The following is a 15,134-nucleotide window of genomic DNA, read 5'->3' on the forward strand; positions in this document are numbered from 1 at the left end:
GAGACAATAACTTCCACCACCTGCCCCACTGACGGTGTCATAACCACATTTAACAGCCTCCTGATGTTGCTGGAGAGGTGCCTGCCCTCTCCAAAACCCGTTTGACCCTCAGCGACCACCCCTGGCACGCGTCCCTCCATCCGCCCCACCATTAACTTAGCCAGCATTTTCACATCTGTGTTCAACAACGAAATGGTCCAATACCCACATTCCAACGGGTCTTTCTCCTTCTTTGAGATGAGTGTGATCGATGCCTGTGTCGGTGTCTCTGGCAGCTCCCCCTTCGCCAATGCCTCACTAAACATCCCCAGCAAATGCAGTGCCAATCTATGCCTTATCAAACTCCACTGGAAAGCTGTTCGGCCCTGGAACCTTACCTGAATTCATCCCCCTAATTCTGTCAATCACCTCCCTCAACCCGAGCGGCTCCTCCAATGCCTGCCTCCCCCTTCCCCGTTCGCACTGTTAGAATTTCCCTTGACGTAGCCTGCCTCCGCAGCAGGTGGGCCAGCATACAGCTCGCCTTCTCTCCTTATTTGTATTGCACCCCCCTTGCTCTCCGTAGCTGCCCCACTGCCCTTTCCGTCATGAAACTATCAAACTGCCCCTGCAATCTTTTCCTCTCCGCCAACTGTTGTGTTATGTTATTGCCAGTAACTTAAGCTGCCACTTGATGTAGGCTCTGCTGAAAGATGCTCCAGACTCGGAGATAAGTTCAACGTATTTTTTGAATGATTAACAATGCTCTTAAAAGAGTTCGACACTCTACTAATCTGCCTCTAGTAACTCAGTCTATTCTGCTAACTATACAAGCTTGCTCTCGACCATGTGCTAGGGTGTGATGTTGCTGATAATCAACCCTGTCTTGCTCTCTTACATAGCATTTACAGTGCAGAAAGAGGCCATTCGGCCCATCGAGTCTGCACCGGCTCCTGGAAAGAGCACCCTACCCAAGGTTAACACCTCCACCCTATCCCCATAACCCAGTAACCCTACCCAACACTAAGGGCAATTTTGGACACTAAGGGCAATTTATCATGGCCAATCCATCTAACCTGCACATCCTTGGACTGTGGGAGGAAACCGGAGCACCCGGAGGAAACCCACGCACACACGGGGAGGATGTGCAGACTCTGCACAGACAGTGACCCAAGCCGGATTTGAACCTGGGACCCTGGAGCTGTAAAGCGATTGTGCTATCCACAATGCTACCGTGCTGCCCCTCTTGGTTACTGTCGGTGGAAGTCGCAGAGCCTGTGTGCCTTGTCCTTTTTATATGGGCTGTATAGTGCCCCCTTGTGTCAATGCCAGCTCTGGGTGTCCTGATTACCCATTGGTTGTGTCCTGTTCTAATGACCCATTGGTTGCGTGTCTGGCATTGTCTGGCATCTCCAGTGCTCCCTCTAGTGGTTACTTAGTTGTAGTGTATTTACATTAACCCCTTGTGTATATAGTGATGCATATCACTACACCAACAACTCCTTAGTGGGTGCCCCCGAGTACCTCCTGCCCACCTCGACGATCTTGTCCGCCAACTGTCCATGCTCCTCCCTCCTTCTCCTATCTCTGCGCGGCTTACACAAAATCTTGCACAAGATAATCTCCCCTAGGACCACCGCCTCCCAAAACGTGGCTGCCAACACCTCCCCATTCTGATTCAGCTCCACATAATCCCCAATCGCCGACCTCACATCAGAGGTGGAGGCAGCCTGCTGCTTACTGTGTTCCGTGGCCTTTGAAGTCCTTGGCAGGCATCCTCTGGGTCCGGCACCTGCCAGCGGCACATGCCCTGTTGTGCCACCCTGTTCCGGGTGCTGACTACGAACGCGCCGCTATCAGCGGGGTGGATTTCAGGGAAGTAGGTGCACACCATCGCCAGTCGGTAGGGTTGCTCCGGGTTGGCACCCAGCATTCCTCCAACCAGTCAGTGCCCATAGGGTCCTGGAGTTCACCTCGGTGTGGAGGGGCAGCTGGATCGAACCCCGGCTTCCCCTGCGTTATCTGGCTTTGCCAGCTCTGGTGGCTCCCCAATGTCTTTGCGCAGTGTCAATTCCCTCTGTGATGCTCCTCAGTGACGGTGTCATGCTCTGGAGTGCCTGGCAATGCCCACCTGTGTGTGTGTGTGTGTGTGTGGGGGAGGGGGGAGAGGGCCCATATCGGGAGTTGGAGCGGAATGTTCAGAATGGGGGGGGCAGCGTGGGTGGCACTGCTGGACATGGGTAGGCCGGGGAACCGAACAGTGCTGGGCGGGGGCGATGCCAGGTGCACCCTCGTGATGGAGGGTGGGTGCGTCGGGTGTCCGATGGCAACTGACCCGTTGATCTTCTTGTGGCACTGGCTGCCAGTCCTCCTGGACACCTGAGCTGATGGCCACTGCCACTTCCTCCCAGCCGGCACTGGATGACCTGTGGCTGACCCTCTGAGACCCTTGGGGGAACAGGGCATCCCGTCAGGCATCCAGTAATCTGCCCAGGTCGGTATCCCCGAATCGTGGGGCTGGTTTCTCGGAGGTATGGCTGTGAGCTGAGTGGGATTGGCTGTGCAGGATCCTGTTAGCAGGGGGTCAATGAGCGGGGTCCCAGCCCAGCGAATCAGCCGGCAGGACTTTCAATTGCAGCGTGAAGTCCGTGGGGCCTCATTAAGAGGACCCATTAACATTTTATAGCGGTGACGGCCTCACTGGGCCGAGTGTTGGGAAGACTGTTCCCGCTCGCTCCCACTTTTTGGTAAAATTGCACCCATTGTGTTGCATGTTCCCCTGCGAAGCAACAGTCTCTTATCCCTGGCGATACAAAATACAGAAAAACACTCATTGCATCTCATCAGAAAATGACACAAAGGCCGAGGAACTGGCTGTATTGAAGATGTTTTGCAACCGTATCAATTCACACAAAATACATTTGTGAAATATATATCCATTTTATAATAAAGATATTAAAAAGGATTCATGAAAAAACAGCAAAATAATTTATTTACTCGCAACAAGATTGACCACTGCTTGCATTCATTTAACACATTTAATATCGGAATGTGCCCAACATGCCTCACAGGAGCATGAACAAACAAAGTTCCACATGGAGCCAAAAGAGGAGAAATTCGAGAAAGTGACCAAACATTTGGTCAAAGCAATCAGTTTTAATCATAGATTTACAGAATGATTACAGCACATAAAGAAGCCATTAGGCCCTTATGTGTGAAGGAGTAATTCACTTATTGCCACTGTCTTGCCCTTTTCCCCATCTGTTGTGAGACTGTTTGGTGCCTCACTACGAGGTCTGGAGGCTTCTGTGGTTGAACATAAACTGCGTATTACGCACAACCGTATGCATAGCTCCAAGGAATAGCCCTATCTAGGGGCCACCTTCTTGCAGACTTCTCTCAAACTCTATCTACACACCGTCCACTAACATGTGACTCGCTGCATCACAGTTTTGGCGGTACTCTCCTCCAGTTCCACATAAACCCTTGCTATGCCGAACACCATTATTCCTACACCGGAGTTCTGAAATTTGCTCCTTTTTGGATAATGGTCCCGTTCCCTTTTGAAAGCTCCAGTTGACCTTACCTCCACCGTAGTCTCAGGCAGTGCATTCCAGATCCGAACCACTCGCTGCCTGAAAAAACTTTTCTTTATGCCACAATTGTTTCTTTCGGCAACTACCTTAAATCTGTGCCTTTTGCTTCTTGATCCTTCCAACGCTCTACTTTTCCCCAAAAGCAGATTCCTCATGATTTTGAATAGTTCCCCTCGAACTTCCTCTCAACCTTCTCCTCCCCCCCCCCCCCCCCCCCCCCCGAGGAGAACAATCCCAACTTCTTCAATCTTTCCACATAATTGAAGATCCTCAAAGCTGGGATCATTCTTGTGAATCTGTTCTCCATCCTCTCTAATGGCACCCAGAGCTGGACGCTATACTCCAGTTAAGGACAAACCAGAGTTTCCTAAAGTTTCAACATAACTTCCTTGTTTTTGTACTCCAAACCCTTATTGCTAAAGCTCAGGGTGCTGTATCCTTTATTAACCACTCTCTGTGGTTAATAAACCTGTCCTACCACCTTCAATAATTTATGCAAATATACACCCAGGTCCTACACCCTCTTTAAAATTGTCTCCTTTAACTTATATTGTCACTCTGAATTCTTCCGACCAAAGTGAATCACTTCACAATTCCATGCATTCAATTTCATCTACCACTTGCCCGCCAATTCCACCAATCTATCCACAGAAGTTCTACATTATCTTATTTAGAAAGAGTGGCCTGTACACCAAGGTTTAGGTCATTAAGGGTTCGAAGAACGTTAGCTCTTTTCTCTCCCTACAGATGCTGCCAGTCCTGCTAAGATTTTCCAGAATTTTCTCTTTAGTTCTAGGTCATTAATATATATTAGGAAGAGTATAGGTCCTAACACCAATCCCTGGGGACTTCCACAATAAACCTTCTTCCAAAATCAACTTTTCACCACCACTTTTTGTTTCCTGTTACTTGACAAATTTTGTACCCATGTTGCTAATGTCCATTTTATCCCGTGAGCTGTAACTTTGCTCACAGGTTTGTTGTGTGGCACTTTATCAATAGCCTTTTGGAATTCCACATACACCACATCAACAGGGTTATCCTCATCAATCCTCTCTTTTATCTCATTAAAAATTCAAGCAAGCTGAACACAATTTTCCCTTATCACATCCATGATAGTTGTTCTTCATTAATCCATGTTTTCCCAAGTGATTATTAATTGCCCCCCCCCCCCCCCCCCCCCCCCCCCCCACTCCCCGAATTATTGTCTCTAAACGCTTCCCCACCATTGGGGTTAAACTAAGAGGCTTGTATTTGTTGGATTTGGTGGCAGTTCTCTCGTGCTCTGCCACCACCCAGGTCTATGGAAGATTGGAAAACAATGGCTATCGCCTCCACAACTTCACTCTCACGTCCCTCAGTATCCTTGGATGTATCTCGTCTGGCCATGGTGTCGGATCAACTTTAAGTACAGAGACCCTAACCAATACCTCCTGCTTTTCTAGTTTAAACCCTTCAAGTGTATGAACTCTTTCAACCTGACCTGTGGCGCACCTTCTTCCTTGGTAAAGACGGATGTAAAGTATTTGTTTAATACTTCATCTATGCCACTTGCTCCATGTGTAAATTCCTTTTTGATCTCTAATTTGCCCTACTCCCCTTTGTATGACTCATTTACTATTTATAAGCCTCTAGAAAAGCATCTTAAGGAGGAGAGGTAGAACAGTTTAGGGTGGGAATTCTACAGTTTATGGCTTTGGCAGCCAAAGGCATGGTCAATAATGGTGGAGTAAGTAAAACAGAGGGGTGATGCGTGAATGGGATATGGTTCAAATGGGCAGCAGTGTTTTGGATGAACTCAAGTTTAGGGAGGGTGGACTATGGGAGGCTGGCCAAGAAAGTGTTGGCACTGTCAAGAAAATAAGTCGCAAAGACATGGATAAGAGTTTCAGCAGCAAATGAGCTGAAACTAGGGCAGATTTGGGCAATGTTAAGGAGATGGAATAAGACCATAAGACATAGGAGCAGAATTAGGCCACCCGGCCCATCGAGTCTGCTCCGCCATTCAATCATGGCTGATATTTTCTCATCCCCATTCTCCTACCTTCTCCCCATAACCCCTTATTAATCAAGAAATGAGGCAATCTTGGTGGTGGTGCCGATGTGCAATCAGAAACTCATCCTGATGTCAACTATGACACTGAGTGTGGTTCAGTCTCAGACAGTTGTCAGGGACAAAGATGGAGTCACTGGCTAGGAAACAGAGACTGGCAACGACTTTGGTCTTCCCAATACTTGGTAGAAATTTCTGCTCATCCAGCACTGACTGTTGGACACACATCTTAATGATTTTACAGATGGAAAATTGTATCAAAACCTAACATCTTATCATGTGTGCCAGGCAGCAATTTGATTCACCTGATGCACAGGTTATCTGGATCCTCTCTCTTGTCCCCACATAAAACATTTGCAATTTTCCTGGAAATATTACCCTTGCAAAATATAAAGTAGGTTTTCTCAGAAGAGACCAAAAGAGAGACGCTACAATGCTTGGCCTAAAGAAAGGTCTGTTCCTCCTTCAAGATCCCACTGGGTCGGTCATCCCTCACTGCCATATGACTCAGTGGAGAAATCCCAAGAGGATTCACTGTTTTGTCCATTGTGCACTTGTTTGGCAGCGCATTGTAGCAATACAGTCTTGGCATTGCAAAGGCCCCGAGAGACATCACGTGCAAAGATCTGGGAGGGTGACATTGGCAAGTTAGGTTTATGAAAGCAAGTAACAATTTATTTTTCAGACAGTGAAAACAGAAGACCTGTCACATGTGAGACAAAAGGGCCTCAAGCTGCATTAGGTTGCATCCAAAGCAAAATTGATTGTGAAGTAACTTAGCAAGTGGGTGGGAACTGCAGATCTTAGTCCCAAACCTCAGCCTGTGAAGACATCAGGTAAATCCACCCTCTTAATTAACAATGCTGATGTCTTTCGATTGCAACACTAATCTTGGAGAGCAGGGGAGACGTATTAGGTGAACTGTGTCTCTGGCGAAATAATCCCACTCTTGGGCAGTCATCATCCTCTCACATAGTTGCTTCATAGTAATTGTATGGCACCAAAAAATGTTGAATCTTTGTCCATGGAGATGTTAGCATTGGGTCGGGATGGTAACAGGAGTTCCAACTCATCCTCTTGGTCAAGCTTCACAATTCCTAAACCAGAAAGAAACAGTTGACAAAAGAATGAAACTTCTTCCGGTTAGCTCATAAGAAGAGGGTTGAGAATGGTCTTTACGAAGGACTGTTCTTCTAATTGGATCTTACCTCAGCTGATTTATCATGAGTGCATCGACAAAGCATATTCATCATTAATATATATTTAAACAAATCTAAATTTGTATGGAAAATAATTTTCACAGTCACTTCATTGCAGTGTTAATGTTAGCCAACTGTGACAATATTAAAGATTATTATTATTAAGTGAGTCACAAGCTGTAATTGAATCAGAGTCTGGATATTAATAATTCTGGTCAGGACCAACCAGAAGTGGGACCAGAACAAAAATGGCCACCGAGAGGGGTGGTCAGAATTCCTGCCTCCATTCCCGCCTTCTGCCATTTTCACCAGAGTAGGGGAGGGAGCAGGTCCCAATTTTTAAAAAAAATTTCCCGGAGGACTATATCAGCTGTTGGGTTTTACATCAGCTACCTGGAGGCATGAATCATGGATTGGATGCAGGGAGCATTCAGAAGATAAGTGTTTTACCTCCTTTCCCGTTCATTCTAAAATGTTGTAGCATAGTTGTGTCCGTGTTTTGTAAGGTGGCAGCGCTGTGATTGGAAGATATAATTAACAATTTAACAATGTGTTTGCATATTGTTACCTCTTCCAACTGGCAAACTGTCATGTTCAACTCAATATTGTATATGTGGAAAAATCTGTAGATGAGTTTTTTTTTTAAAGTTCATCTAATGGATAAAATGGTAGGATATATTTCATACAATTGAAAGGGTATGATAATGTCTAATTGTTTATAATATTTTCCAATGGATTTTATATATTTAGTCTAGGCACCTTTTGAGATAGCAGTTCTGAAGTCTGTTTGTTTACTCTGAGAGTTTTATGGGCTTTGGCTTCAATCCAACAGCTTATTTATTTCATAAGAGTTTGCCTTTGTTTATTCAACTGGTTTAAAGAGTCTGTTTACTCAAGGAGTTTTAATGGGAATTTCAGTGGCTTCCAACAGTTATAATAGGGTTTGCAAGTTCTGTTCATAGAGTGGGATGGGAGTAAGAGGATAAAGGATAGGGTGAGTAGGATAGGGCAGCACAGTAGCATAGTGGTTAGCACAATTGCTTCACAGCTCCAGGGTCCCAGGCTCGATTCCCGGCTTGGGTCAATGTCTGTGCGGAGTCTGCACGTTCTCCCCGTGTGTGCGTGGGTTTCCTCCGGGTGCTCCGGTTTCCTCCCACAGTCCAAAGATGTGCAGGTTAGGTGGATTGGCCATGCTAAATTGCCCTTAGTGTCCAAAATTGCCCTTAGTGTTGGGTGGGGTTACTGGGTTATGGGGATAGGGTGGAGGTGTGGGTTTGGATAGGGTGCTCTTTCCAAGAGCCAGTGCAGACTTGATGGGCCGAATGGCCTCCTTCTGCACTGTAAATTCTATGAAATCTATGAGTAGATGAAGGGTGAGAGGGTGAATGTGAGGAGGATGAGATTCAGGGAGTAGGGTTAGGGGATGTGATTTAAACTGGTCAGTAGTTGCAGCTATATATAGATAAGCCAGTTCTGACGGAACATCAACTTGAAACTTTAATATTTAAATTGCACGACCTGTTGAGCATTTACAGCATTTTCTGTATTTAACTTGCCTGCCAACCTCCTTGACGAGCATGTAAACAGTGATGGAAGAAATCTTCTATCGTACCAATCTCCTCTTGATCAATAATCTGCTTGCTGACTTTTCGTTCAGGTTCTGCTGGAACCATTTTGCTATAAATCTCAGCAGAGTTATGTTACAGTTAAAAAGCTTGTCATATGTGGAGTGGTTGAGGACTCTGGGTCTGTACTCGTTGGAGTTTAGAAGGATGAGGGGGGGGGGTCTTATTGAAACTTATAAGACACTGAGAGGCCTAGATAGAGCGGACTTGGAGAGGATGTTTCCACTAGTAGAAAAAACGCGAAGCTGACGGCACAGCCTCAGACTGAAGGGACGATCCTTTAAATCTGAGATGAAGAGGAATTTCTTCAGCCAGAGTGTGGTGAATCTGTGGAACTCTTTGTTTATTAGTTGTCAGGGGCTATGAGGAGAAGGCAGGAGAATGGGGATGAGAAACATATCAGCCATGATTGGCGGAGCAAACTCAATGGGTTGAGTGGGCTAATTCTGCTCCTATTTTTCATGGCCTTATTATCTTAATCTAAACGAAATGAGGATTAAGAGAATAGTGTCCAACAGCTGAAGTCATACCTGCTATAGAAGGAGATAGTTGTGTCATTTAATGACATCAGAAATTGCTAAGTAGTTTCTTCAACTGCTTCTTCAATGACCTTCCATCTGTAAGGTCAGGAGTGGGGCTGCACATAGATGAGTTCAGCTTCATTCACAGCTTCATCTTCCTTCAGTTCCACACACTTTACTTAGGGTTGCCACAATGCTTCTTGATCACCTTACCCCATCTTCCCCTGTCAGTCACCCATTCCTCTTGCAATCCCGCTATTGAATCTCATCATTTCATCTATCCATCTGGTCTTAGGTCTTCTTCTCCTCCTTTTTCCTGAGAGTCCCATCACTCACATCACCACATATCCTCTCTCTTTCTCTCTCCGCAGACAGCCTCACCATTTAAATCTCTTCTCAGCTATTTTCTTGGATGCTCCCACAATCTTCACTGATCCTCTGTTGTGGTGGTTCCTGATGTTGTTATCTCTCGTTATTTCACACATCCATCTCAGCATCCACCATCATTTGTATCCCGTCGTTGTTCCTTTCTTCTTGATGTTACCTAAGTTTCTGCACGAACGAGATTGACCTAACAACCATCTTGGACCATCTTGTAGATTCTTCCCTTCAGTATTAGCAATGCTTTTCTATTGCATAACACTGCACTGCGCTTCTTTCAATTACTCCAACCAGAGTTAATTATTGCTCAATGTCCATTTCCATACTTCCATCTTCTGCCAACAGTGACCCAGGTCCATGGAACTAGGTACTTGTCCATTAAGGACCTGGATAACAAGTGGCAGATAATGGCGACATTAATGCCACATAATTGTCTCTGACAAGAAATGGCTCAAACACTTTCCCCAATCTTCAGGGGCACTATCATCAACACGTTGAGGGTCACCATTGATCTTCAACAGACCAATTGTATGGACAATGTGGCTTTAAGAATAGGGCAGTGCCAGGATACTTTGAAAAGTGACCCTGCAACCAACAGGTCAGAACCTCCGAACCAATCACCTCCTGCTTCTTCAAGGTCTCTCCAGCATCTACAAAACTCAAGTCAAGAGTGTGAGGAAATATTCACAACTCAGTTGAACAGGAACAGCTGCAAGAACAAAAGGTTTGTCACCTTTCAGACGGTCATTGCTATTGAATTCAATATCCACACCATCAGAATTGGTGCATTGAAACATTTATCAAGCTTACTCGAACAAGCCTTTTCCAGGTATGTGAACTCTAACACAAAAATCATCAAGATCATGGGCCACCATTGTCTCGAAGTCACAAACCATCCTGAGTTATCCTTGTACTACCGTTACTTCACCGTCACTGGCTAAAAATGCAGGAATTTCCTTCCGAGGAACATTCTCACCACAGCGACTGCAATAGTTCAAAAAGAATGTACCAGCACCATCTTCCCAGGGAACCTAAGGATGGGCAATAATTGCAGTCTTGACAGCATCATCTACATTCCAAGAGCAAATAGTAAAGAAATTAATCAACCAATTAGGCACAACTTTTACATATGCAGTTAGTACAAAGTTGTTCTTCTGGCTGAGGCATTTGCTAATGAAGAAAATACATTGCTGGCCTTTGAGGATGTTAGAACGGTCAAAGGGCCAGTGGCAGAATAAAAGTAGTCAATGGCCTTTATTTTCCTTTACTTGCTGTCAGAGGCAGTTGAGGAAATTTGCCCCTGGAGTGGAGTTTAGTGTCTCCAATTGCATCGATATTACAGGGCTGTAACCATGGATATTATTGTCAACTGTGTGAAGCCAGACATTAATCAGTTTTCCATTTCCTGCTCTTGTTGGTGTATAATTTAGTCAATCATGTGCTTTCGCTCAGCATTCCACAAAGTTATATTTAGCTTTTATGGATATGTCGTATACATAGTATACAGTTCTGATCTTACCAGCAGTAAAACAGGTGTTACTGGCTGTGTTGTTTGGCATGTTTTGAATGCAGCGAAATAGCGTCATTATACGTCGCTCATCCCCAACCACATTAGCCTTCCTTCTCTGGACGACATGGCCCATGGCCATGCAATTATCATAGTACAGAACCTGTGAAATGCACAATAATTACAGAAATGATACAACATTGCTCGATTGAAGTAATAAACTTAGAGATTTTCATGTGCAGTTGAAATTAGAGCATACTAAAGACAGAATCCCTATGTTTATATTTTCAGATATGAACTATCGCTTTGTGCATCAGTGATGATCAAATATGCTGTAGCATGTTGGAAAAATAAACAGTTTGCCATTTCAAAACTTCCTAGGATATTGACTGTTGGAAGCATTAGGATTTATGTCTTATTTTCCTGGTTGGTAACTGGCAATACTGATGCCCTTTGCTTCACGGCTCTGTTCGTTAATTAAATCTGTTGGGGTTGTTGCTAATTACAATGGGTGGGATTGAAGTTTGTTGACTACAGTAGGCAGGGGTTAGGAATCGCTAATTAAGCAGAGCTTGTTTGTTCATTACTATTGGAATGATTGAAAGGTTGCCACCATACTTATGGTTGGATTGTCAATGAGAATAAATATGGTTACAGTTTGTTAATTAGAGTAAATGAGGCTATGGTTTTGTTAATTATTGGAATAAGAATTGGTTACTAATCAGGATAAACGGTAGTTGCTAATTTGAGCAGGTTGAGTTGGTGATTAAACTATAGAGATCAGAGTTAATTAGAATTGTTGAGGAGTGGCGTTGGTTGGTGTCGATGGGTTGGATGTTGTTCATTGGGTGGGGCTGGGCTTGCTAATTGATTAATCGAAGGTGTTATAAATTTCTATTCAGAGAGCCCAATGCTACAAAAAAACAAATCGGTTTCATTAATGCAGCTTGAAGTCATAAGCTGTATTATTATTGAGCTAAGCAGGTAACATGAGTGAATGCCTTGTGCATGAGAATTTATCACAATTCCCTAATTGGATGTTGTACGTTCGTGCTGAGGGCAAAATCAGTTTTCACGATATCAAGTTGTTGACACTGTAGAGTATTAACCCAATAATGAGAGCTGTTTATAAATGCCAAATTATCCATGAGTCAGTAGTAGAAAGTGTGTTCAGACAGATCCTTCTTCCAGCAGCATTTGTTCAAATATAGGTTAGAGGAAAAATAAATTATCTATGACACCACTGGAGGAACTAATATGAAGAAAGACAACAGACAATAGAATGAAAATGATTTACTGATGACTGTACTTCCTCAAGCTGCCTGCCTTGTGATCTTTGCGCTCTTTGTTAATTACTAATGTCAGCCCGAATAGCTGGCCTTGAATTGCTCAAGCCAATTTCTCGTGCTAGGATTTTCTGCTCTCATCCGTGTCAGACGGGTTCAGTGACGGGAGCAAAAAATATTGTGAACAGTCCAAAGTCATTCCTTCCCCCCCCCCCTCACCCAGCGTTTCCCACCATTCAATGTCACTGGAAGGTTACCAGGGAATTGACAGCAGGGTACCAGGGGAAAGACTCCAGGATACCAGTGACCTAGTTGGCGGAGACCTGGTGGCATCGACTGCAGGGTACTGGTGAATTGACTCTAAGGTGCCGGTGGGGGGTGAAGACTTCAGGGTACATTGGGGAAGACACAGGGGAGATCAATGGGTTGATTCAGAGACAGTACAGGGAGTTGACTGGGTGCGGTACCAGGCGGTTACTCGGGGGGCTACGAGGGTGTTGTCTGTGGGGTGAGGAAACTAGAGGGTTGACTTGGGGGTTGCTGGGGGGAAAGAATATCAAGTGTGAAAAGCACCTCTCCTGATTTAATGTCATCCTTCATGAGTTGCACCCTTGAGGTTCAGTGTCATCGGAGGCTAAAGGAGATGAGAGGTGCAACTCAAAGGCTACTGAGGGCACACATTGAGGGCACACATTGACAATGACTGGAATGAGTGAAGCTATCCATGTACATTGTGGGAGACACCCTCATTCCCTACGAGATACAAGCATGACCGATGTGTCCAGTCACTGTGAAGGGTGCCACCAATGTGCTGGGAACCTTGCACAAAGTTCACGGAGGAAGCTCGACACTGAGCATCCTGCCTTTATCTTGTCCAAGAATCAGGTTTTCAGGTCGAGATTAAAGAAACACAGGTAATCAGAACAAGGAGCCATAGAAAGGGTGCAAAATTAGTGGGAATTTATTTGCAGAAATTAATGTTACATACAAGTGCTTAACATCCATACCCAGGCTGTGCAAGGAGCTTCCTAACCTTTCTAACCTGCTGCTGCGCCTTGGTGCATTCCCGACATCCACAGGGGAGGTGGAGGCTGTGCCCTGTTGTTTGTGATAACCTTGGCAGACGTCTACTGGAAGGCTGAGACCTGAGGGCCCTGGCCTAATTTTGGCGTCCCGTTGTGTGGCAGTGCCACCCTCCTTGGCCTGTGGAGTGGGAGCTGATTTGGTCACAGGGGAGGCCGTGAAGTAGCGGCATTGTCACTGTGGTAGTAATCTAGGATCCCTGGGTAATGCCCTGGGACCCAGGTTTGAATCATGGCAGATGGTGGAATTTCAATTCAATAAAAATCTGGAATGAAAGGTCACATGGTGACCATGAAACCATTATCGATTGTAAAAACCCACTAATGCCAATTAGGGGAAGAAAATCTGCCACCCTTAACTGGTCTGGCCTACATGTGCCCTACATGTGGCTGATGAAATGAAATGAAATGAAAATAGCTTATTGTCACGAGTAGACTTCAATTAAGTTACTGTGAAAAGCCCCTAGTCGCCACATTCCGGCGCCTGTTCGGGGAGGCTGTTAATGCCCTCTAAAATGGCCCAGCAAACCACCCAGGTAAGGGAAATTGGGGTTGGGCAATAAATGCTGGCCCCGCCAGTGATGCCCACATCCCTTGAATGAATCAAGAAAAATAAGGAAGAGGGGATTCAGATAGACAGGTCATTTCCTGAGTCCCCTGCATGGATAGCCTTGGGGTGTGCACCAGCTGATCCTCCTACTTATGGGTACCCGAGGTCCCCTGGCATCTTCCTTGGGATAGAGGGGCAGCTGGAGTCATCTTGAGGAGCCCGGCTGTCATTGGCACTGATGGATCCCAGCAAGTGCCTGCACCATGGAATGCATATCCTGCAGCAGTGCAGGACCAAAGTCTTGCATCAAGGTCTCCACAATGGGCGCCACTCTCGCAGTGTTGACCTTATTGCATTGCAGTGTCAGCACAATAACCTCAACCATAAGGCAGACAGACTCTTCCATGCAATCTTTCAATCCGAGGAGTGTACCAGCCATCTCTTCCTGATTTTCCCGTGTTTGCCTTTGGAGCTCCAGCCACTGAGGCATGACTGAGTTCAGAGGTTCATCATCTGACAGACACTCAGCAGGTTCCTGGCCTCCAGCAATCCTCCAATGGTCGGCATCCAAGGGCTGTCCCTCCTCCACCTGCTGTGGATCAGAAAGTGCGATGTACTCACCAGATTGTGACCCTAAGGCTGCACTAGAACGAGGTCCCACTGTGGGGTGTGTCTCTGAGCTGGTGAGTGATGGTGATGATTCTTCTATTTCGGGGTCCGTGAACCTCTCCTCTGTGCTGCTGTCTGGGCTGAAGTCTCTGGATGATCCGTCTCAGACGGCATTAATGGTAACTCTCCAAGACCTTGAGCTGGCATCTGTACATAGTCCAAGTTTCTGAGTTATATAGACGAGTTGGGAAGACAACTGCATTCTACACAAGGATATTTGTATCATCATAGATGATGCGGTTTTTAAAGACTCTCATCCTTAAGTGCCCTAAGACAACCCTTGCTGATTGGACACGATGTTGGATTTGCATGTTGATGTCAGCCTTAGACGAAAGGTGGTCCCCTAGGTAGGGGAAATATTCCATGTTGTGGGAGGATTTCTCCATTGATCTTGATGGAGGGAGAGACCGGATCTTGTCCTGGGTGGACTGGTAAAGGACTTGAGTCTTCTTGAGGCTGAGACGGACTCTTTGATATGCTTCCGTGAAAGCATCAAGTGTAGCCTGGAGATTCTCTTCCAAGAGAGCGTATTGAATTTCCACAAGCAATGTCAGTATCACTTTCTTCTTGGATTTCAACCTGTTGGGGTTGAAGAGGGTTCTGTCCATCCTGTAGACAACGTTCACTCCACTGGGAAGCTTGTTCTTGACAAGGTGAAAGATGGTGGCAATGAATATGGAGAAAAG

At 45.5% G+C, this 15,134-nt stretch overlaps 1 protein-coding gene across 2 annotated transcripts in view; it reads right to left on the reverse strand.

The window, feature by feature from the left end:
* Positions 1 to 6,276: 6,276 nt before the first annotated feature.
* LOC119952419 (tumor necrosis factor ligand superfamily member 13B-like) overlaps positions 6,277 to 15,134 on the reverse strand; it is a 34,346-nt gene continuing 25,488 nt past the window's right edge. Inside the window, exons 5-6 of one of the 2 annotated variants that reach the window (XM_038776158.1) lie at positions 10,874 to 11,024; positions 6,277 to 6,725 (exon numbers count right to left, since the gene is read on the reverse strand). In XM_038776158.1, the coding sequence (XP_038632086.1) occupies positions 6,610 to 6,725; positions 10,874 to 11,024 (267 nt within the window). In that variant the 3' untranslated portion in view covers positions 6,277 to 6,609. The remainder of the gene's footprint in view (positions 6,726 to 10,873; positions 11,025 to 15,134) is intronic. The other variant, XM_038776160.1, reaches the window with a different exon arrangement.

This window comes from Scyliorhinus canicula, chromosome 17 (genome assembly GCF_902713615.1).
Source record: "Scyliorhinus canicula chromosome 17, sScyCan1.1, whole genome shotgun sequence".
NCBI lineage: Eukaryota > Metazoa > Chordata > Chondrichthyes > Carcharhiniformes > Scyliorhinidae > Scyliorhinus > Scyliorhinus canicula.